The 23,227-nt window shown below is 36.7% G+C and overlaps 2 protein-coding genes across 4 annotated transcripts in view; both read left to right on the top strand.

The window, feature by feature from the left end:
• LOC144960841 (uncharacterized) overlaps positions 1-23,227 on the top strand; it is a 122,464-nt gene that overhangs the window by 35,960 nt on the left and 63,277 nt on the right. Inside the window, exon 1 of one of the 3 annotated variants that reach the window (XM_078894216.1) lies at positions 5,333-6,001. The exons of the other annotated variants lie outside the window; for them this stretch is intronic. The gene's annotated coding sequence lies outside the window, so the exon portion shown is untranslated. Of the gene's footprint in view, positions 1-5,332; positions 6,002-23,227 lie in introns of those variants that run through there. 3 annotated transcript variants of the gene reach the window in all.
• Positions 17,124-22,569, top strand: LOC144960381 (uncharacterized). The gene is made up of 6 exons (XM_078893465.1): positions 17,124-17,651; positions 18,074-18,160; positions 19,319-19,380; positions 20,197-20,244; positions 20,308-20,413; positions 22,327-22,569. Exons 1-6 carry the CDS (start codon positions 17,588-17,590, stop codon positions 22,524-22,526), a joined length of 567 nt encoding a protein of 188 aa, XP_078749591.1. The 5' UTR covers positions 17,124-17,587; the 3' UTR covers positions 22,527-22,569.

Raw genomic sequence — 23,227 nt, 5'->3', positions numbered from 1 at the left:
GTTTTTGGGGGTGTGGGGTGTGTGTTGAGAGAGAGGAGGGGAAGAGAGAGGGAGTAGTGGGAGAGGGAGAGAGGGAGGGAGAGAGTGTTTATGGGTTTTATAAAAGAGAAAGTGTGTGTTGTGTGTGTGTGTGTGTGGAGAGGGAGAGGAGGAGAGAGAGAGAGAGAGAGAGAGAGAGAAAAGGGGGGGCTTATGGGATTTATTAAAAGAAGTAAATGAAGGAAGAGAGAGGGGGGAGAGAGAGGGAGAGGAAAGGAGAGAGAGAAGGGGGGAAAAGGGGGGGGGGAAAGAGGAGGAGAGGGGGGCAAGGAGAGAGAGAGAGAGGGGGGGGGTAGAAAAGTTGTGTGTTTGTGTGCGTGTGTGTATGTTTTTGTGTGTATGGGGGGGGGGGAAAAAGAAGAAGAAGAAGAAGAAGAGAAGGAAAAAGGGAAGAAGAAGGAAGAAAAAGAAGAAAAAGAAGAGAAAAAAGAAGAAGGAAGGCGAGGAGGAGGAGGGGAGGAGGAAGGAGGGAGGAGGGGAGGAGGAGGGGGGGGGGGGAGGAGGAGAGGAGAAGAAGAAGAAGAAGAGAAAAAAAAGAAAAGAAAGAGAAGAAGGAGAAGAAGAGAAGGGAAGACGAAGAAGAAGAAGAAGAAGAAGAAAGAAGAAAAAGAAGAAAAAGGAAGAAGAAAGAAGAAAAGAAGAAGGAAAAAGAAGAAAGAAGAAAAGAAGAAGAAGAAGAAGAAAAAAGAAGAAGAAGAAGAAGAAAAAGAAGAAGAAGAAGAAAGAAGAAGAAGAAGGGAAGGAAAAAAAGAAGAAGAAGAAGAAGAAGAAGAAGAAGAAAAAGAGAAGAAAAGAAGAAGAAGCAGAAAGAGAAGAAGAAGAAGAGTACGCAGAAGAAACGAAGAAGAAGAAGAAGCAGAAGATAGAAGACGAAGAAGGAAAGAAGAAGAAAAAGAAACAAGAAGAAAGAAGAGACGAAGAACAGAAGAAGAAGAAGAAGAAGAAAAAGAAGAAGAAGAAAGAAGAAGAGAAGAAAAGAAGAAGAAAGAAGAAGAGAAGAAGAAGAAGAAGAAAAGAAGAAGAAAGAAAGAAAGAAGAAGAGAAGAAGAGAAGAAAGAAGAAGAAAGAAGAAGAAGAAGAAGAAGAAGAAGACGAAGAAGAAGAAGAAGAAAAGAAGAAGAAAGAAAAGAAGAAGAAGAAGAAAGAAGAAAAAGAAGAAGAAGAAGGAAGAAGAAGAAGAAGAAGAAGAAGAAGAAGAAGAAGGAAGAAAGAAGAAGAAGAAAAGAAGAGAAGAAGAAGAAGAAGAAGAAGAAGAAGAAAGAAGAAGGAAAGAAGAAGAGAAGAAGAAGAAGAAAGAAAGAAGAAGAAAGAAAAGAAGAAGAAAAAAGAAGAGAAGAGAAGAAGAAGAGAAAAAAGGAAAGAAGAAGAAGAAAGAAGAAGAAGAAGAAGAAGAAGAAAGAAGAAGAAAGAAAGAAGAAGAAGAAAAGAAGAAGAAGAAAAGAAGAAGAAGAAGAAGAAGAGAAAAGAAGAAGAAAGAAGAAGAAGAAAAAAGAAGAAGAAGAAGGAAGAGAAGAAGAAGAAGAAGAAGAAGAAGAAGAAGAGAAGAAAGAAGAAGAAGAAGAAGAAGAAGAAGAAGAAGAAGAAGAAGAAGAAGAAGAAGAAGAAGAAGAAGAAGAAAGAGAAAAAGAAAGAAGAAGAAGAGAAGAAGAAGAAGAAGAAGAAGAAGAAGAGAAAGAAGAAGAAGAAGAAGAAGAAAGAAGAAGAAGAAGAAAAGAAGAAAAAAAGAAGAAGAAGAAGAAGAAGAAAGAAGAAGAAGAAGAAGAAAGAAGAAGAAGAAGAAGAAGAAGAAGAAGAAGAAGAAGAAGAAGAAGAAGAAGAAGAAGAAGAAGAAGAAGAAGAAGAAGAAGAAGAAGAAGAAGAAGAAAGAAGGAAGAAGAAGAAGAAGAAGAAGAAAGAAGAAGAAAGAAGAAGAAGAAGAAGAAGAAGAAGAAAAAGAAAGAAGAGAAGAAGAAGAAGAAGAAAGAAGAAGAAGAAGAAGAAGAAAGAAGAGAAGAAAAGAAGAAGAAAGAAGAAGAAAGAAAGAAGAAGAAGAGAAGAAGAAAAGAAGAAGAAGAAGAAGAGAAGAAAGAAGAGAAGAAGAAGAAGAAGAAAGAAGAAAAGAAGAAAGAAGAGAAGAAGAAGAAGAAAGAAGAAAGAGAAGAGAAGTGAGAAAGAAGAAGAGAAGAAGAAGAAGAAGAAGAAGAAGAAGAAGAAGAAGAAGAAGAAGAAGAAGAGAGAAGAAAGAAGAAGAAGAAAGAAGAAGAAGAAGAAGAAGAAAAGAAGAAGAAAGAAGAAGAAGAAGAAGAAGAGAAGAAGAAGAGAAGAAGAAGAAGAAGAAGAAGAAGAAAGAAAAAGAAGAAGAAGAAGAAAGAAAGAAGAAGAAGAAGAAGAAGAAGAAGAAAGAAGAAGAAGAAGAAGAAAGAAGAGAAGAGAAGAAAGAAGAAGAAGAAGAAGAAGAAGAAGAAGAGAAGAAGAAGAAGAAGAAGAAGAAGAAAGAAGAAGAAGAAGAAGAAGAGAAGAAGAAGAAGAAGAAGAAGAAAGAAGAAGAAGAAGAAGAAGAAGAAGAAGAAGAAGAAGAAGAAGAAAGAAGAAGAAGAGAAGAAGAAGAAGAAGAGAAGAAGAAGAAGAAGAAGAAAAGAAGAAGGAAGAAAAAAGGTAGAGAGAAAAATGAAAGAAAGAAAAAACTGATTACTTTACCACAAGCATTTAGCTGTCAAGAAATGTCTGACTTTCCATCATGATTATGAGACTTTGACACATCGTCGTAAAATCATTGATTGTTGCGTATCGATGTATCGTATGTTTGGAATGTTGTAAATCTGTGGAATGGGCTTTTGTCTCTGTTATGTTTTGTTTTGTCTGTGTGTCTGAGCGCGGCCTTCGGTCTGAGTCTCCTCTCTTTTCTCTCTCTCTCTCTCTCTCTTCTCTCTCTCTCTCTCTTTCTTTCTTTCTTTCTTCTCTTCTTTCTCTCTCTCTCTTTCTTTCTTTCTTTCTCTCTCTCTTTCTCTCTCTCTTTCTTTCTTTCTCTCTCTCTTTTTCTCTCTCTCTCTTTCTCTCACTGTCTCTCTTTCTCTTTCTCTCACTCTCTGTCTCTCTCTTTCTCTCACTCTCTCTCTCTTTCTTTCTTTCTCTCTCTCTTTCTCTCTCTCTCTTTCTTTCTTTCATTCTTTCTCTCTCTCTTTCTCTCTCTCTCACTCTCTCTCTTTCTTTCTTTCTCTCTCTTTCTCTCTCTCTTTCTCTCTCTCTTTCTCTCTCTCTTTCTCTCTCTCTCTCCCTCTCTCTCTCTTTCTCCCACACTCTCTCTCTTTCTTTCTTTCTTTCTCTCTTTCTCTCTCTCTCTCACTCTCTCTTTCTCTCTCTCTTTCTCTCTTTCTTTCTCTCTCTCTCTCTTTCTCTCTCTCTCTCCCTCTCTCTCTCTTTCTCTCACTCTCTCTCTTTCTTTCTTTCTTTCTCTCTTTCTCTCTCTTTCTCTCACTCTCTCTCTCTCTCTTTCTCTCACTCTCTGTCTCTCTCTTTCTCTCACTCTCTCTCTCTTTCTTTCTTTCTCTCTCTCTCTTTCTCTCTCTCTCTCTCTCTTTCTCTCTCTCTCTCTCTCTCTCTCTTTGTGTGTGTTCGACTAGTGTGTGTTTGTATGTTTCAACGTGTACTTACTTGTAGGTATGATAACCCAAATTAATAGTTATGGTCTCATTGTTGTAAGTAATGTAAATGTTGCTGCTCGAAGCTCGAAGAAATAATTAATAATGTGAAATTGAATGTAAGCTTCAATTTAATTACAAAAACAGATCAAATGAACGTTTCGGGTTTCCCCTTTATCAACAAAACATCACTACCACATCATCTCATTCATCTGTGGTATTTCATTCATCCTGTTTTGTCGATAAAGGGGAAACCCGAAAGTTCATTTGATCTGTTTTGTAATTAAATTGACACTTAAATTTAATTTCACATTATTATTTATTTGTTGTAAGTATGGAAATATAATATATTCTAAAACCGACGCAAAGTATTGTCCATTACAACAATGTTAAAATTGGCCCATAATTTCTGTCGGTTTTCAGACCTGCAAATATGTTCAAGTCAGTGTGTATTGATATAATATTCTGATACAATAAAACTTGTGCGGATATGTGGTCCCCAGACTAGGAGGCCTGCATTCTCTATGATGTGGTCTAGTTAGTGGTATGACACTCGCCTTCGGAACGGAAGGTCTTGGGTTCGAGCATCGAACGGAAAAGACTCTTTACTCACATTCTACTCAGGTGTAAAATGAGTACCTGGCCGTTAACAACGTTGTCTTTGTCGGAAAAACATTGTATTATCGCTTAACAGGCGTCATGCCTCGTTCTTTATGTTACGTGTTGCTGTTGGTCAGGGACCATTTGAGCATGTTTAGTGGATCTTGCGCTATTTAATATCTCAAGTTCAAGTATGAGAAGAATTTAAATTTGATTTTTTTTTCTTCTTTCAAATTATTGAATGATTGAAGAAGTATGGAGCAAGCTAATTATAGTTTTAATTCGTTGTGCGAATTATCACCAAGACGGCTATGGACTTACTTTACAATCTCAAACGCAATTTCCTTATGGTAGCGTCATCAAGGGATTATCAAAATGCCTGCTTGTTTCCTCTCCTTTTACACCCCGATGACATCATCGCCGACTGCCGTCTTGTCTCGTGAAAAACAAACACAATCCCCCCCCCCCCCCACCACCCCACAAGATAATACATATTATTATAACAAAACAGCTTTCTAATCCTCATCCTCATCCTCTTCGTGTTCAATATTCAATCATAACATAACAACGTTATAATCCCTATGCTTTTAGCAGCGGAAGGCATCGCTGCCTTTTATTATTAACTCTGAATAAGCTTGTCGTCGGTATTATAAATGTTGAATACGTTCCTCATTTCTCTCCCCCCTCCCCCCCCCCCCCCCCCCCTCTCTCCTCTCCTCTCCTTCCTCTCTCTCTCTCTCTTGTCTCCATGTTGGATTTTTGTAATTTTTGTTGTGCTCGTCTCTCATCTCCTCCCTGCACCCTCCTCTCTATTATTCCGATTTGGTCCGTCGTCTTCGTTGTCTCGCACTCGCTCTCCTCTTCTCCCTCTCTTTCTCTCGTCTTGTCCTCGTCGTGTGTATGAAATTTGTATGTGTTGTGTGTGTGTGTGTGTATGTGTCTCTCCTCTCTCGCGTGTGTATGTGCTTCTCTCACAAGCGTACCGCATGTGTGTGTGTGTGTGTGTGTGTGTGTGTGTGTGTGTGTGTGTGTGTGTGTGTTTTGCCTAGTGTGTGTGTGTGTATGTGAGTGTGAGTGTGTTTTCGTGATCGCCGAAGCACGGCGAGCCGAGTCGAGTCGAGTCGAGCAGACGATAAAGAAGAATCGTGTACTTACCGTAGCAGACGTTGGAATTTCATTGAAGTGACGAGTGATCAAGAACGGTGAACAGATCTTTTATTTATTGTTTATTGTTATCGTGCCACTCAAGTCTAATGTCTTTTTTCTGTTATAGCTTTCATCTGAATTTGGAGTAACAACATCTAACATTACCCCGCCCGCATTCCATTTGGATCGGATTTTCTGATTCGCTGTTGTTTCAGATTTCGAATTCGAGTTGGGATTCCTGTGTGTGTGTGTAAGACCGGAGTTTTTGTGTTACTGTTGATGGTGGTGGTAAAATAATACCTAATTTCTGTTTCACACCGTTTACGATTGTTTTTGACGTGAAATTATTTGACGTATTTGTAAACTTAGGAAAAACCATTCTGAATTAAGGATTTTCATCCGTGTTCATCGATTCATTGTCATTACGATTGGAGATATAATTTTGACACGACAAACAAAGGCATTGTGGTTGTTTCGTAGCATGAGCTGTTCAATGTCAGTGCTAGCAGGTGCGGGAGGTCTGATGGATATTTTTCTTTTTGAACGTGTGAATTAATGTAGCCTGTTGGACGATTCAACGAAGACAGGATATTATATTGGTAAGCATTAAAATAAATAAATTGATAATCATGATTCTATTTATTGGCTATTTGTCTCCAATTATGAATGTACCTAAACCCTAAAGATTTTTGAGGATTGGTGAGTTGTGAGTGTTGTTGTCATGCCAACCAATATTTTAAGACTACCTCTGTTCACTCACGTCTGCTATGAATGAAACGGACACGCTACAGTATAGACTATAAATGAAGGCATGGTTATTTTAACTTTTTCCGCGATGATGATAGAAAGCATTATAATTATTATTATTATTATTATTATTATTATTATTATTATTATTATTATTATTATTATTATTATTATTATTATTGGGCCTATTATTATTATTACTACTACTACTACAATTATTATTATTATTATTATTATTATTATTATTATTATTATTATTATTATTAATATTATTATTATTATTATTATTATTATTATTATTATTATTATTATTATTATTATTATTATTATTATTGTTGTTGTTGTTGTTGTGAATATGGACCAAGAAGGCTTTACTTTGAAGATTATTTCTAAAGCTTTGATCAGATTTTAACACAAGCAGACTTCTGATGTCACGAAAAGAGAAAATTTACACCTTGCGGGGATTCCAGCAAATTCATCCTATCTTTTTCTAAGCTCATTTCTGTGATATTTCGAATATTTCAATCACCGTCAGAACCGCAGCTAACATGCATAGATGGAATATGAGAGAATCAGATGCATGCCGTCATTGCCAAGGAGGCCCTGAGACAATGGACCACATCGTCATCCACTGTCCAGTGACAAGCCTATCAGGAGGCTACGAGACAGCCTATAAGGCAGGAAAAGAATTTGAAGAATGGATTAAAAGATTCAAAATAGAGGTGTAGCCATTCGATAATACTAATCAATCACTTACCATCTGAAATGGGGAACAAAGTATGATGTAAAAAATAAACAAAAAATGGTTCAATCTCATTTGAAGTGTAAAACCACTCTTCTAGAGGACCTTGTGTAAATGGTCTTTTAGTTTTTGAGTGATGTCATCTTATTTTCTAGTCTAATATACACGCTGGTCGTCTTAGAGATCATCCTTCCTCGATCTTTGACGTCTCATAATCCTTAGAATCTCTCTTTAGGGAATGAGATTAGCGGAAGAGTAACGTCCCTTGATTGGACGTCACCCATAGTCTGTGACGTCACCGGCGGAAAAGTTATTAGAGAGAGAACGTCATGTTGGTTGTGCGATTGCGTCTCTCGTCCTCGCTGCGAGGACGAGAGACGCATGCGCACAACCAACATGACGTTCTCTCTCTAATAACTTTTCCGCCGGTAATGTCACAGACTATGGGTGACGTCCAACAAGGGACGCTACTAAAATAGTTATGTGCCACCTTATGTTTCAATTTCAATATGTAACCTATTCATTATTACTCTTCCGAAAGACTGGTTTCATTTACACTTCCTATGATGTTTTTCTTCTTCTTCTTCTTCTTCTTCTTCTTCTTCTTCTTCTTCTTCTTCTTCTTCTTCTTCTTCTTCTTCTTCTTCTTCTTCTTCTTCTTCTTCTTTCTTTTCTTCTTCTTCTTCTTCTTTCTTCTTCTTCTTCTTCTTCTTCTTCTTCTTCTTCTTCTTCTTCTTCTTCTTCTTCTTCTTCTTCTTCTTCTTCTTCTTCTTCTTCCACCATCATCATATTATTGTTGGACATCTGGTGATTCTGAATCGAGCCACTGACATGACTTTTAAATCTCTATCCTTGCTCGAGCTAAATTAAAATTCTTTTTTTTGGGGGGGACCACCACGCTCATCATTATAATCATCATCATCATCATCATCATCATCATCATTATAATCATCAACACCGTCATCCGACATTATTGTTTCACATCTGGATACAGAACAGTACCTGCATCATGGGTCTCAAATTTCCTCTATTTAGAGGGTTTCCGCTATTTTAAGCTTCCTCTGCTGTTTTCTTCATCTTGGGCTCCAGGCCCTCAGTAGTATCTATACATCTACAAAAACCATTATAAACAGTCTGATTTCAAGGGACTTATCCAATTTTTATTAGTTCTTTTGACATTCTCCCCCCCCCCCCCCTTTTTTTTTTTTAAAAATAGTATGATTTGTATGTTAATAATTCTATATGTTACCAGTGTTGTCATTACCTACTTACTTACTTAATCCTCTTCGGGCCTTGAGGCACATAGGGCATCCACCAGACATCTCCATTTTTTGCGATCGGCTGCTTTTGCGGTGGCTGTATTCCAGGACAGGCCTGCTTCCTTTAATTCTTTCTCCATGGTCCTTCGCCAGGTTTCTTTGGGTCTCCCCCGCTTTCTCTTCTCCAAGGCTGTCATTAATGAGAGCATATTGCTCCACTTTATTTATAAAAATAAATTGCGCGTTCCGCCCGCGGAAGCCGTGAAATAGTCCTCATTTTAAAAAATTCTGACTTGAGACCAGTGCAGTCCTGCAGTCTTGGAATTGGAAAAATTAATAGTTTTCAGGGGTAATAACAACATAGTAGACAGTATCACTACCATTAACAATGACCAATATGTGTTTAAATACATTGAACTAATTCTTTAAACTCCTTTATATACCAGATCTGGCAGCAAAACTTCGTTTTAAAGATCTTTATATTATTGTCAATTAGGACCAAAAAAAATTCGTATTTCTACGAAATTTTCATAGTAGCAGGCAGGTCGGCCTATGTATAGATAGAATGAAGTTGACGTCACTCGGGTCTTTGTTATTGTTTTTTTGCCATCCACCTTTATGAATGAGTAATTCTCACTAAACTGTATTAATCAGACTATAAACGTTTAAGGTTACGCATAGCTTTGTGCGTTGGTCCATTATACTTCCGGATGGCAATGTTGTGAGTTTCTTAGCCAAGCGCATACTATCTATATAAAACACAACTTTTCAACATCGCTCTCGATATTACATACCTGCCAACCCTTCCGCTTTTGGCGGAATCATTCCTATTTTCACTCTCCCATATTGTACTATTCCGCCATTGTCTCTAAAATTCCGATTTACAAAAGTGATGACAATGATAAGAATAAAAAAGAGGGAGAAAAAAAGGGGGGGGGGGGGGGAAAGAGGTGAAATTCCTATTTATATTTTTGTCTCAGATTCCTATTTTTAGAATGTGAAGGGTTGGCAGGTTTGATATTAAAACGCAATACAACAACAATAACACCTCCGCTGATACCCACATTAAATTCAAAACTTCAAGAAGCCAGTGTTATGACGGAGTTAACTCATTCAATCTCCAACATTTCTCGCATCAATTCGTTAACTGTATCGGGTAATCACGGGACATTAAACTCTTTCGTTTTCCTCTTCCTCGCATCGCTGGATCCTGAATTTTATAACCGTCGGTATTCACATAGCCTACACCCACTTCGTGGAGTGGAAAGAATGAGAGTTAGATAGATTAATCGATAGATGGGTATATATATATATATATATATATATATATATATATATATATATATATATATATATATATATATATATGTATATATATATGTATATATATATATATATATATATATATTGATAGATAAGTGGAGAAGAGATAGATAGATTAGGAGAGAGAGAGAGAGAGAGAGAGAGAGAGAGAGAGAGAGAGAGAGAGAGAGAGAGAGAGAGAGAGAGAGAGAGAGATGGGTAGAAAGCTAGATATGTTAATAGATATTTCGTGAACTATTCATGTGCACGAATCTTTAGAGTGCTCGACAAAGAGGAATTTCATTTTTACTGTCAACCATCCACCACTATTCACGTCAACACCCCCCCCCCCCCCTCCTCAACACACGCATAAACTAAACAACTGAAAATCACATCAAAAAGTATTCACTGGAAACCATTTAATTTGTAAGTTACATTCTGGCCTGATGATACGGTGAATGGAATTGGAAAGAATATTGTAGGCAGAACGTGAGGTGAGAATACTATAATGAATGGATGGAGGTAGGGGGGGGGGGAGTACAAGATGAGTAATTTTGAGCAGATAATGTTGTTGGATACAATACATGACAGGGAAAAAATATCAAAGATGAAGAAAGGGGAGAGAGAGAGAGAGAGAGAGAGAGAGAGAGAGAGAGAGAGAGAGAGAGAGAGAGAGAGGGGGGGGGTACAATTTGAGTAATTTTTAACAGATCATTAAGGACTTTGCCTTCATTCATTAATCCTCTGTTGCCGAATCAACATGATACTATTTCTGGCGTCACTGTCATGGACAAAGATCTGAAAAAAATGTGTATGAATCAGTGCCAGACAAACTAATAAAGAAAAATACAAGAAAAGAACCTATTCCAAAAAAAAAAAAAGTCATCCTGGGCTGGGGATCGAACCTCAGACTTTCTGATTATCGGTCAGAATGCTACCATTACCGTGTAATGATTGCACCTCTGACATCCTAAAAGTGGGATGTTTTTGATTGTGAAGTAGGCATATCTATTACTATTTGTTAGAAGACGAGTGACAGCTTCTAATGAACAATTGGGTAGTCAGGAAGAGAGGGGGCTTTAATAATGACTAGGGTTAGAGACGATCTTTTATTGGGGGATCGTGGATAGCTCATATGGTAGAGTCACGCTCTCCCCGGCCAGGCGGAGTTGTCGTACCTGTAAAGTCGCGAGTTCGAAGACCCATTCTCCGCCGTGAAATTTTTATTCTCTATTGTCTTCTGGCACTGTCCTACTCACTTCTCTTGTTGTTATTAATTAGCTTCTAATGGTCCCACACTACAATATTATGACCATCTGTCCGACATGACTTCACTCTGGGTGGCTGCGAATCGGCTTCGGTCGAGGTGCTCCCTCACAGCAAGTGCGCTTCATCAGTGGGGACTTTCCACCTGTCCAACTTGTACCCGATGTGGACAAGAACCCGAAACAGCAGAGCATCTAGTCGAACGGTGTGTTGTGACGATGCTACCAGGTGGGTTCGCGACGATGCACGAATGCGGACCGGACTTTGCTGATTGGGTCGATCTTCATAACATAGTAGTGTGAGAACCATACGAGGCTGCTGCTGCCACCACAGAATGGTACAGGTCAATCACATTATCATCTATTCAATGTGTAATTAATGAATGAATCCACGGCCAATGTCAGCTGTTACTTCCTTCAAAGGTATTCAACAAATAATAATATCAATGTTACAACTTCAAAAGGTAAAAAAAACCAAAAAAAACAACATCAAACAAAAAGTAAGATCAAACGATTTACTTTATCCAGAGTGTTTTGATCTTAAAACTCGTCTTTAACCAACAACAACAACAAACAAACAAACAAACAACAATTCGATGAGCCTCAACATCGTATATATGATATACGTTTAAGTAATATAGTCACAACACCTGCCCGTCATATGAATTGTACTAACACCAATTAACAAACAAAACACAAAACATAAACAAACAGGTGTGAGTCAGATGTTGTAGGTCCGTTTACACCTCTATTCATCTTCACAGTAATAAACAAATGATTGATGATTTGTTAACAATAATGATGAGAAGACGTGTCGGTGGATTGTTTATTGCAGGTTTATATATAGTAACGGTTATAAGGATTATAAACAAGACAACTATTCGATGATAAACAGATTGTCAACATGCTTCAGCTAACAATATTTATGTGTGCTTTGTTACAAGGGTGGTTACCTTTATTGTATGATGATATTAACTATGGATTGATTCTTCATCATCGTCTTCATTTTCTTCTTTTTCTTCTTCTTCTTCTTCTTCTTCTTCTTCTTCTTCTTCTTCTTCTTCTTCTTCTTCTTCTTCTTCTTCTTCTTCTTCTTCTTCTTCTTCTTCTTCTTCTTCTTCTTCTTCTTCTTCTTCTTCGTCTTCTTCTGTTACTCCTACTCCTACTACTACTACTACTACTACTACTACTACTACTACTACTACTACTACTACTACTACTACTACTACTACTACTACTACTACTACAACTACTACTACTACTACTACTACTACTACTACTACTACTACTACTACTACTACTACTACTCTACTACTACTACTACTACACCACCACCACCACCACCACCACTACTACTACTACTACTACTACTACTACTACTACTACTACTACTACTACTACTACTACTACTACTACTACTAATAATAATAATAATAATAATAATAATACTATGCAAAACAAAGTGTCTCAAATGTTGATAAAAAAAAAGAAAGAGAGTGAAGAAAACAAACTTCAACATCAAACTTGCCAACTACCACGAGATAATCGCATAAATACGAAAAAATGAATGAAAACTCATTGCCGCCAAAGCACACGCTTTCAAGGTTTTGAAGGGATGCTTATTACTTAGTTCTGCTGGAGCAACTCTAAGTTAGGTATAATGTAGTCTTCGTAAACTCATAGCCTGACACCGACCAAAAACTTACATGCAAGCAGCTACTTTATTTCCACGAGAATTATTAACATTTTACCATTTCAAGTTACACGGTTACCAATTTTCAGTATGTTTACTGAATTCAGTATGTAAAAATACATGTTTTCCAAACCCTGCTGAACGGAAACAAAGTTAAGAACTAAATGTCTTTTTACTGGAGTTCAACGTTCATAATATTATAATGGTCGGTGGATGTGCTCGCGTAAATGTTCAGTGAATTTTTGCCACCTGAATTGATTTGCAACCCTGGAGTTGGCAGGTCTGCAATGTTTTCTTCATTTTTTCGCAGCTCGGTTTCCATAAAATATATTCGAGAACCGTTGCTACCGCTTTGATACCGGCAACAAAACAAACAGGACTCCAAGTAGACTGTTTTGAATGATACCGCGTGTACCAGTTACCAGACTTTATTACTTATTAAACGATAAACACGATCTATCGGGTAGAGTAAATATAAGAGATGGTTGTCATATATTGTATCATATGTGACCCTTCGCCTCAAAACGGTATTAATTCGGGATGGTTGAGATGTTGAAAATTGAATTTATAGCTAGAAATATCAGACTTGTGTTGAATTTGCATGTTTTATTGAGGAGAACGGATACCATATTTTAGGGTGCTAATGCCAGCAATTTATATTTTTGACCAGTTTAACATTAAATTCGGCTTTTAAGCATCTGGTTCGTTCCGACATAATACCGTTTTGAGACGATGGGTCACATATTATATTATATTGTATTGTATTACATTATATTATATTATATTATATTATATTATATTATATTATATTATATTATATTATATTATATTTTATTATATTATATTATATTATATTATATTATAAGAGGTTTTTGAGTCCACTTATTGGTGTTCGGCATGGCTCAGTTTGTAGGTCACTTATTGACTCGGCACCATAATGTAGGACACTCGACTCAGCACCATAATACTAATACATAGGGAGTGTGTTGTGTATGGGAGCTGAGATCGGCACTTAATGAACCGTTTTCCAATTTAAAAGTGTGACCCATCGCCGCTTTTCGGTAATAATATTATGTCGTGATCATATGACATATCACACTAGAGACCAAGGGGGGCGAACGTTGTTTAGAATATTGAATATCTTCAAAGTCAAGAGTGATTAAAATTGCAACATTTTTTAATGTTTTTTTCTAAAAAGGAAAACGAAAACAAAAAAAAAAAAAAAACAAAAAAAAAAAGAAAGAAAGAAATATGATATTAGATTCGCGTTGTGGAAGCTTGTTTTTGTTGTGTGCGCTATTGTTTGTTTGGTTGTTTTTTTTTTTGTTTTTTTTTTGGGGGGGGGGGGGTTGTTTTGGTATGTTTGTTTGTTTATTTATCATCCCTCCGCTTCCTTCCCCGTTCCATCAGGGATTAAGAAGCGAGATTAAAAGATCTTTGAGGAAGTATTTTACTACAGACCATCCGGGTTTATGAGTAATTCTCACTAAACTGTAGTAACCAGACTATATAAACGTTCAAGGTGACAGAATTTTGTGTGTTGGTCCGTTATACTTCAAGATGGTAATGTTGTGAGCTTCTTAGCCAAGCGCATTCTATCCATAGCAGTAGTAGAGTAGTAGGAGTCCTCCTTCAGAGAGAGAGAGAGAGAGAGAGAGAGAGAGCCATTAGGCCCATAGATTCGGAGTTTATCCCTATTTCTATAGCGTGAAACGGACGATAGCTATTTATTGCTGGCTTCCTACTTTGGTGTTACTCCTAATTCAAATAAAGCAGAAATAGCATCGCTGCTGCTGATCTCTGTTGAACAGTGAACAAAAATATCTCTCGTTGTTAAAGGCTAATAAATAACAATATGAAATTGAATGTAAGCTTCAATTTAATTACGAAAAAGATAAAAGGGACGTTTCGGGTTATCTATTGCATCTGTAGTGTTTTATTCATCCTGTTTGTTGATAAAGCGGAAACCCGATCTCATTCGTCTGTATGTTTCATTCATCCTGTTTGTTGATAAAGGGGATACCCGAAACGTCAATTTTATCTGTGTTCGTAATTAAATTGAAGCCTACATTCAATTTCATATTATTGTTATTTATTTCTTCGAGCTTCGAGCAGCAACATTTATTACGTTAAAGGTTAAAGAGGTTATTTTTAGCCGGCGTTACGAAGGATGTATGGATCATTAATTTAAGATTGGAACGGGTGCGAATCGTGATGTGAAAACATCCGTGAACTCGACTGGATCGAGTTTCCATGTTGTGGGTTTTATTGTATCCCGTCTGTCTCCATTGCTGGGTGATGTATAGATACTGCCTGATCTGAAATACGATTTTTTAATTATATTTTTAAAAAAATCATTTGGCGAGATTATTTATTGAAAGGAGGGGGGGGGGGGGGGGGGGGGGGGGGGGACGACGGTCTGCTGCAAAAGTTAAATGGATAAATCGTATACATTTCATAATTTGCCCCCTCTCTCACTTTTTCTCTCTCTCCCCCCCCCCCCCCGCCTTCTCTCTCTTCTCTCTCTCTCTCTCTCTCTCTCTCTCTCTTTCTCTCTCTCTCTCTCTCTTTCTTTCTTTCTTTCTCTCTGTCTCTCGTTATTTCTCCCTCTATACTATCTATTTATCTATATATCTATATATTTTTCTCACACTCTTTCGCTTATATATACAAACACACACACACACACACACACACACACACACACACACCCACACATCTCCATTCATCCCTCCCTCCCTCACGCGGGATCACTTTTATCTATGTTTGTGTGGTACTTACTTACTTACTTACTTACTTACTTCATCCTCTTCGGGCCTTGAGACACATAAGGCATCCACCAGACATCTCCATTTTTTGCGATCGGCTGCTTTTGCGGTGGTGGCTGTATTCCAGGACGGGCCTGCTTCCTTTAATTCTTTCTCCATGGTCCTTCGCCAGGTTTCTTTGGGTCTTCCCGCTTTCTCTTCCCATCTGCTGTCCAGTACAAGGCTGTCTTGGGAAGTTTGTGTGGTACCTATTTGTTTTTCCAAACTGCGATGATGTTTTTGCTGACGAAGATGTCGAGGACGACGATGATGATGATGACGCTGACGCCGATGATTGCTATAATGGTTATGTTGATTAACCCTCTCTTTACCAGCCATTTTCCAGATTGATTAACCCTCTCTTTACCAGCAGCCATTTTCAAGATTGGTTAACCCTCTCTTTACCATCAGCCATTTTCCAGATTGATTAACCCTCTCTTTACCAGCCATTTTCAAGATTTTTCCCCAAAACTCCACACCCAACTAACACAAAATATATTTTTTATCACTCAGAAATAATAGCAGTAAAATTCTTGTGCCGATACATAATTTCTGTATCAAAACATATCCTACAACACACTGTTCATTTGCTTTAAATTTTATGATGTACAAGAGAAATTTGAATAAGAATAATTTTGGTTTAATCGTAACGAATGTGACAATTTTCCTGTAGTTGGTAAGGAGAGGGTAAAAAAAAATTGAGTTTTATATAGGGCAATCTACACTAAATGCGCTCAAAGCGCTTTACAAGGGGTCCCTGGTCAAAAGCAACATTTAACATGTCGGACGGGACATGAATGACGCCTGTTAGGCGATATTACAATTTTTCGGAAAAAGACAACGCTGCTAACGGCCAGGTACTCATTTTACACCTGAGTACGGTGAGAGAATGTGAGTAAAGAGCCTTTTCCAGGGACTCAACTATGCGCCGAGCACGAGGCTCGAACCCAGGACCTTGCGATCCGAAAGCGAGTGTCATACCACTAGACCACATAGCCGCACTAGGAGAGGGTTAATGTCAATGATCACGATAAGGGTAAGATAAATAATTAGCGCTAACTACCCCGTCAATTCCTATGATAAACAATGTTAATCTCCCCAAGTCGTCAAATTATTCCCTGTATAAACAGGGTTATTGAGTTATAGGTGCAATGAGATAAAGACAAGAATTCATCCTTTCCCCAAAAACCTTTTCCCATGGGACAACACCTCGTATTGAGCGACCTCCTTCTCCGGATTTTACCAAAATATTTAACGAATGGTATATGTCATATATATATATATATATATATATATATATATATATATATATATGTATTAATACCGGATAGGGAGACTTTTGGTACCCCTATTAGTTCATTTTACAGTACTTTACCAATAGGGAGACCAAAATCCGGTCCCCCTATTGATTTGACCTCTAGCACATTCACTTTTCTATTTTTAGTTTAAAGTTGTCAACCCAACCGTCAAGGATATATAATTGTAAATCATAGTATTGAAGTTATTTGTTAAACACCACAGTAAGAAGAGTTATGCCTAAATTTTCACGTTGGTCAATAAGGTGACCGCCTGAAAAAAGTACAATAGGGGTACCAGTGTTTTCATCGATATATTTCAATAGTGAGGCAATATATCTTTCCGAAATTTTCTCTAAAATTCTAGAGCATTATATGGATTTTTATAGTAATGAAAACCTAATATAAAATTGTGTGAAAGTTGATGAACTGAGGAATGAACAAGATATACGAATTATAATCTATTTTTAGAAACAGATTTATCGAATCTTGATCCGGATTCTTATCTTGGTGACAAGAGACAAGCAAACATAGTAACTCTTTTTTTCGTGAAACGTATGTTTAGTCAATTTCGCGCATAAAGAGGCACTCGGCACTCACTCACTCCGCAAGTCAGTAGTAGGTAGGTGGTTATCAGTTATCAGCTTTAATTCTTAGTCAAACGCTTCATCAAACCCATTATTGAGTAGCATGTTGATGCCTGATGCCAGTTGAAGCCATCTCGACGTCGTGAAATGGAGCATCTTCTGTCATAGCAGTAGAATCGTCAGATGCCGCATTTAAATCCTCCATTCCAGGCGTTGCTGTTGCCATATCGATCTTCGAAATGATTTGGTCTAGACGTCAAGTTGACCCGTTCTATGTCTGAAGAGATTTTAAAGTGCAATACCTAACATTATATCTTGATCTACAAAAGAGTCTTTTTAAATGAACCGCTGTGTTTCTATATTTTTCAAGAACCAATGATTATCTGATAACCACTGACAATTGACTTGCGGAGAGAGTGGCCGACGGACGTCCTCTCTATAGCCGCAAGTATTTTTTCGTCACTTGCTGAGTTCCAAACTAGACGTCTATGGCATCGTGGGGTAAATTGATGCTGGAGGCATCATTGAAGAGACACCGAGATAATTTAAATGGTAAGTTATTGGCCATTCTTATTACATCACTGTTGATTTAAGATTTTCAATAGGGTAGACATCACAATCACACACACACCGATTGATGATTGTCACTTGTCAGTCAGTCATTTGGAAGTGGAGTCAGATAATTCGGGAACTTCTGTAGACTGTAGATTCACACTAGTGAGTAAGATCTGTCGTTTACTACTACTACTACTACTACTACCACTACTACTTTTAGTTTTAGCTTTATCCAACTCAACACTTCTCGTGTTTATTTTATTTTGGCAAAACTAGAATGGATTTTTGAAAAGAATATAAAATAATTTAAACTTAAACCTGTCTTTGCATCTTGCTTTATGCATACAGTATGCCATATCACAGCCATCACAAAATCATAGTTTAATGTTGAGAATATGCTATTTCTTTTGTAACTTCAGATCAGAGAGATTTGAGCTTTAAAAATCCTGAAAAATGTCTTGCTGTCAATCCAGACAACCCTTTTGATGTGATCTATGATGTTAATGGTAAGAATGTAATTTGATGAGGAAATGAATAACATTTAGGTACACATAGTTTGCTTTTTTTTTTTTTTTTGAGTCATGATGTGTAATACTATTACAGTCCACTCCGGATAATTGCAACTCGTTTAATCGCAACTTTCGGTTAATCACAATATTTCCTAAGCAATGGAAATAATTCTATATAAAAGTCACTGGTTAATTGCAACAAACTTCGGTTTTTTAAAAAGTGGTAAATTCAAGAAATCAAACAGTATATCATGATTAAATTTCATCATGGATGAAATCGTGACAGGTTGAAGAATCGAGAGTGAGCAGGATTTAATGCTACAGTAGTGTGTCACCACTCTGTTAGAGTCGAAAGAGGGCGGGGCTCTGCAGTATGGGTTTGTGACGTCATCGGTGGCCATTAAATAGAAGAGGGGTGGGGCTGGTCATAATCTTGACAACAGGTTATAAATGACAGTTATAAAGAGAGACTGAGCGATATCCTTTGTTTTAGGATTAACAACTGTGCATTGTGACCAACGAGTTTGGTGAGAGCTTATTGTCTCTCATTAAGGCTAATCTCTTTAACTCTGACAAATGTTGAATTGTTGAGAAAAAAGATTGAAACTTCTTCCAATCTGAATAAGATATCGGCTTGCTTCATAGCTGCTTTTGGTTGACAAATCTACACGGGGCTGCCATATGGTTTTTGTTTCAATCAAATTGCTCTGTATGTGGTGGACTAAGAATATTATTTACTGGTTTGAGTTGGCAATAAATGTGTAAAATGTTGAAATAGTGGACAGGAAACTGAATTTCGGTTAATCCCAACATTTTCGATGATCCCAAGGTATTGCGATTATCCTAAGTGGACTGTACCTGAATCTTGAACGAAAAACTATCATATGGATATGATTATAGACAGATTGGTTTCTGGAATTATATTTCCGTCCTCCCTTGCCAACTCTGACGTTCTTGAAATTTAAAAGAAAATAGCCAGAAGGTTTCGGACTTAATTTTCTTTTTTTTTCCAAAGGACAATAGTCATAAGGTAAATAATTTTTAAAAAATCCTTTTACAGCACAAGATGGCATGATTTTTTGTTTAAGAGTTTAGAGAAAAACTTGCACATGATAGTCTTCAGCTTTTTTTTTGTTGTTTTTATTTTCTATATAGACTCCAACTCAGAGCCTGAAAGTGATGCAGAACAAAGTTCCATATCACATGATTCATTTGTGGTAAGTATGTACATTAAAATAAAATCATAACATTTGTATAGCGTTTATCCACAGTTGGCACCATGCTCAAAATGCTTCACATCAACATATTTTGTGGTGGACAAAACACATTTGCCACAAAAGATGAGACCTGCAGTCTGTTAGGCGCAATACAATATTTCAGGACAAGGACAACACTGTTTTACACCAGTGAGATCTCCTAGTTTTTTGTTGTTAAAAATTTTTCTTTGCAGTGGACTTCGCCAACAATAACACTATTTTAAACCTTCCTCGTTATATTTTGAAGTGATATTCATTGATGAGCCATTCACATTTGAAGTCGTTTGTTTTTTTATTTGACAAAATGTGAAAATGATGCGTTTCCAGGAAAAATTAAAATAGCTTCTGTTGGGATTATACTTTTGATCTCGCATTTTGTCCAAATTCTCTTGCATCGTAATGTTTATCAACTTTTTTTGTTAACTATATTGCAGTTGCAAGGTTAGGAAGTTCATATTGTTGCAATGACAACCGTTTATATGTCCAGAATCGTAGTGATATAAAAAATTGTTTTGTAGTTGTTGGTCCTGGTGTAGGATTTAAAGAGTTGGTTAAAAACGGTTTACTGAAACCCTGGTTGGTGTATCTATATTTATCCAAGCACAGTTGAACATATTAAATACTTAGACAATATGTCTGCCTTTCTCAACTCTTTTTTATTATACTTGCATTATTAACCAGCTAATTGTTTAGTTGGATTATTAAACAATGGCTCTTCATGTTTATTGTCAACATGAATAAATTGATTGATCTGTCATCTTTTCACAAAATATACAGGGTCCCGATTTTGTTGCTGACTCCGAGTCTGATTCCTCTACGTACTCTGTGAGGTACCAATGCTGAGTACATCATTGTCTTTGGAACCTAGTGCTCATTCCCCCAACTCAGTCAGAGCCTCATCCACAACTATCACAGACTGAACCTCGTTGCCAGTCTGGGACCCAGGTTCAACCCGAATGCTATACACTTGCAAACCAACGTGTTACGTGCAATGGTGAGTCATTTTTTTGTCATTCTTCTCCTTTGATATTTGTGGGATCAATTTTAATTTACCCATTCCTTTTAAAAGAAAACTTCCACCCCTCCATGGTGCTGCATTTGTGTTATTGCATTTTTTTTCTGTTTTGGCAGTGCTGCGTCGCAAAATACGCTACCATTTACATAACAAGCACAAATCCAAATTTGATAGGGTGGACATCTTAGAATCTGAAACCCCAATGTGTGAGTGATATCAGTGAAACCAGCCATAAAAATGTTCATGTTTATTTTATTGGGGTTTTTTTTGTCTGTAATAGACTTAAATTGCTTGTATTGTAAGTGTTAAAATGGTTTTTTTGTTACAACCCATCTATATATTAAAACTGTTTCTTTGTATTTCTATGATGCTTAAGGCTTTTTTTTCACAGACCAGCTGGAAACTTAACGAGAATCAGAGTAGATAACATTTTTATTAATCTTGCAACCTAAACAGTATATGATGATTGGGAGCATTTAAAGAAAAGCACATTTTCTTTTTAATTTGTCGGTACTAAATTATACTTTGATAATGCCTGCTGTGCTACAAACCCTTTTGACTTCCAGGTTCAATATTTTTCTTTATTCTAAAATTCTTGGGTTTCCTTTCAATGACAACTGAGATCATTAAAATTCAGCTCACAACATGATGTGTGTAGATTTGATGAAAACATATGTTCGAGTTGAGAAGCAGTGTTCACGAACTTGCTGATCGTTTTTACTAGCATTTATTTTCCTAACTTACCTGTATCAATTAACAAAGGCAAGACTCAAATATTTTCTATCTGAACAGTGTGTTTGTTATTGAAATATTTCCGGCATATACATGTCATATTTCATTCCACAAAATTAAATCAGGATTAAGTTGTCTGGGCATCAGCATCGTTCAGGCAGTTGGGGGGAAGTCTTTAAGGAATTAATGAAGCCGATGCTCAACCGGTCTGGAGGACGTTTGATTGATGTCGGCTGTTTGTTCTGCCAGCGGTGATGTTTTCTCACTCCCTCAATGACAAAGAAAGTCATTGTTATGACTATGAACTATAGTCTATTATTACTTTTGTTACTATATTAATTGTTACTTATAGCCGCTACTGTTATTATTATTATTATTATTATTATTATTATTATTATTATTATTATTATTATTATTTATTATTATTATTATTATTATTATTATATGATATTGCCTTCATTGCATTCTATTACTATTATTGATATAATTAATTTCTGATTGTTGTAAATAATTTATGTGAATTGAATTTTGTCGATTGGCCAAGGGCCTACAATAAACTTAAATGAAATGTTAGTCTTTGGATAGGACTTGGGTCTATTCTTGATTGCTTTTCCGCCTGGGTCGAGTGAAGCATTTGGAGTAAATTTTGTTGCTCAACGTAAAAAACATGACGCTTACCATTCCGCTGATACTGATACCTCCAAGGGGTGGTTGGGGAAAAACCTAAAATTCTTTTGACATTCTGTCTGATTTTTCGCTGAAACAACAAAGGACAATCTATGTATTCAGATGAGACTTCAATGTGTTACTATTCCGATTTATGTTCATATTTTGATTATAATGAAGAGGGAACCTGAACCCAGTGAAGTGGGTGGATTGATCTATTTATTTCTATTTCAAAACAAAAATATGGCGTCTTTTCACTGGATTTGTTATGTGGCAGAGGTCTCCACAAATCTAACATACCTCTTCCAAAGGAATAGATGGTAGAAAAGTATATAACAAGAAGGAATTATGACAGTTACTTGTCCAGGCCTTAAATATTTGGAATGCTATTCCTCTCTATCGCTGTCATGTAGCTGATGTGCATATGATCTGTCTATTGATTTATTTTCATAGTTCATAGCATGATGTGCTTTATTTTCTTCTTTTTTTTCCAGAGAAATACAAAAAGCCAAGGAGACCCTGTCCATACTGTGGACAGTTGCAAACAAAACTCTCAAGGCATTTGATGAGGAAACACAAAGATGAGACAGAAGTTACAGAGGCCATGAAACAGCCTGTAAAGGAAAGGGATAGAACAATGGATTATCTCAAGAAAAGGGCATTTTTTATTCAAACACTAGAAACAATTCAATAGTTATGCGTGAGAGAGCACAAGGGTCACATGAAGTTGTTATGTGTGCTGGCTGTAAGGGGTTTTACTCTGGACGAAGGGTTTATGAACACAAAAAGAAATGTAGTACTGAGCATGCTCTGTGTACTGGGGTTGTAAAATTTTATCCGTGGCTCCCAATGCAAGTAAAGAAATAAAGGAGAATATTCTTGACAAATTTCGGAATGATGAAGTGGGAAATTTGTGTCGATCAGACAAAGCTATAGTATTGTTAGGAACAAAATTGTGGAGTAAAAGTTCAAAGAAGGAGAGAAAAGTTATAATGAGTGATTTACGCATCTTAGGAAATTTGATTTTAAAAACTAGGAAGAGAACGAATCAACCTTCTTTCTCTGGAGAGGACGTGGTGAAGCGTTGTAACTTTAATGAAATATCGCAAACCATTTCTGAAATGACTTTGAAAGAGGATGGGACATTGAAAGCAGGCTTGAAGCTTTCAATTGGATTTATATTGAAAAAGTTAATTAATTTCTTAAAAGGGGAATATATAATGCAAAACAAAATGGAAGAATCCGCAGAGATAGATTTGTTCAAAGCTGTCCTGGATTATAATTGGGATAGTATTTTTTTTACAGCCAGAGTTCAATGTGAAGCAAAGAGAACAAATTTGAGAAAACCCAAAGAGATGCCATTAGAGAATGATTATAAAGAAGCTACGGCAATTT

The sequence above is a fragment of the Berghia stephanieae genome, chromosome 15, assembly GCF_034508935.2.
Source record: "Berghia stephanieae isolate SIO BIC M18660-M18661 chromosome 15, UCSD_Bste_1.3, whole genome shotgun sequence".
Classification (NCBI taxonomy): domain Eukaryota; kingdom Metazoa; phylum Mollusca; class Gastropoda; order Nudibranchia; family Aeolidiidae; genus Berghia; species Berghia stephanieae.
This window is presented reverse-complemented; position numbering and strand designations above follow the sequence as displayed.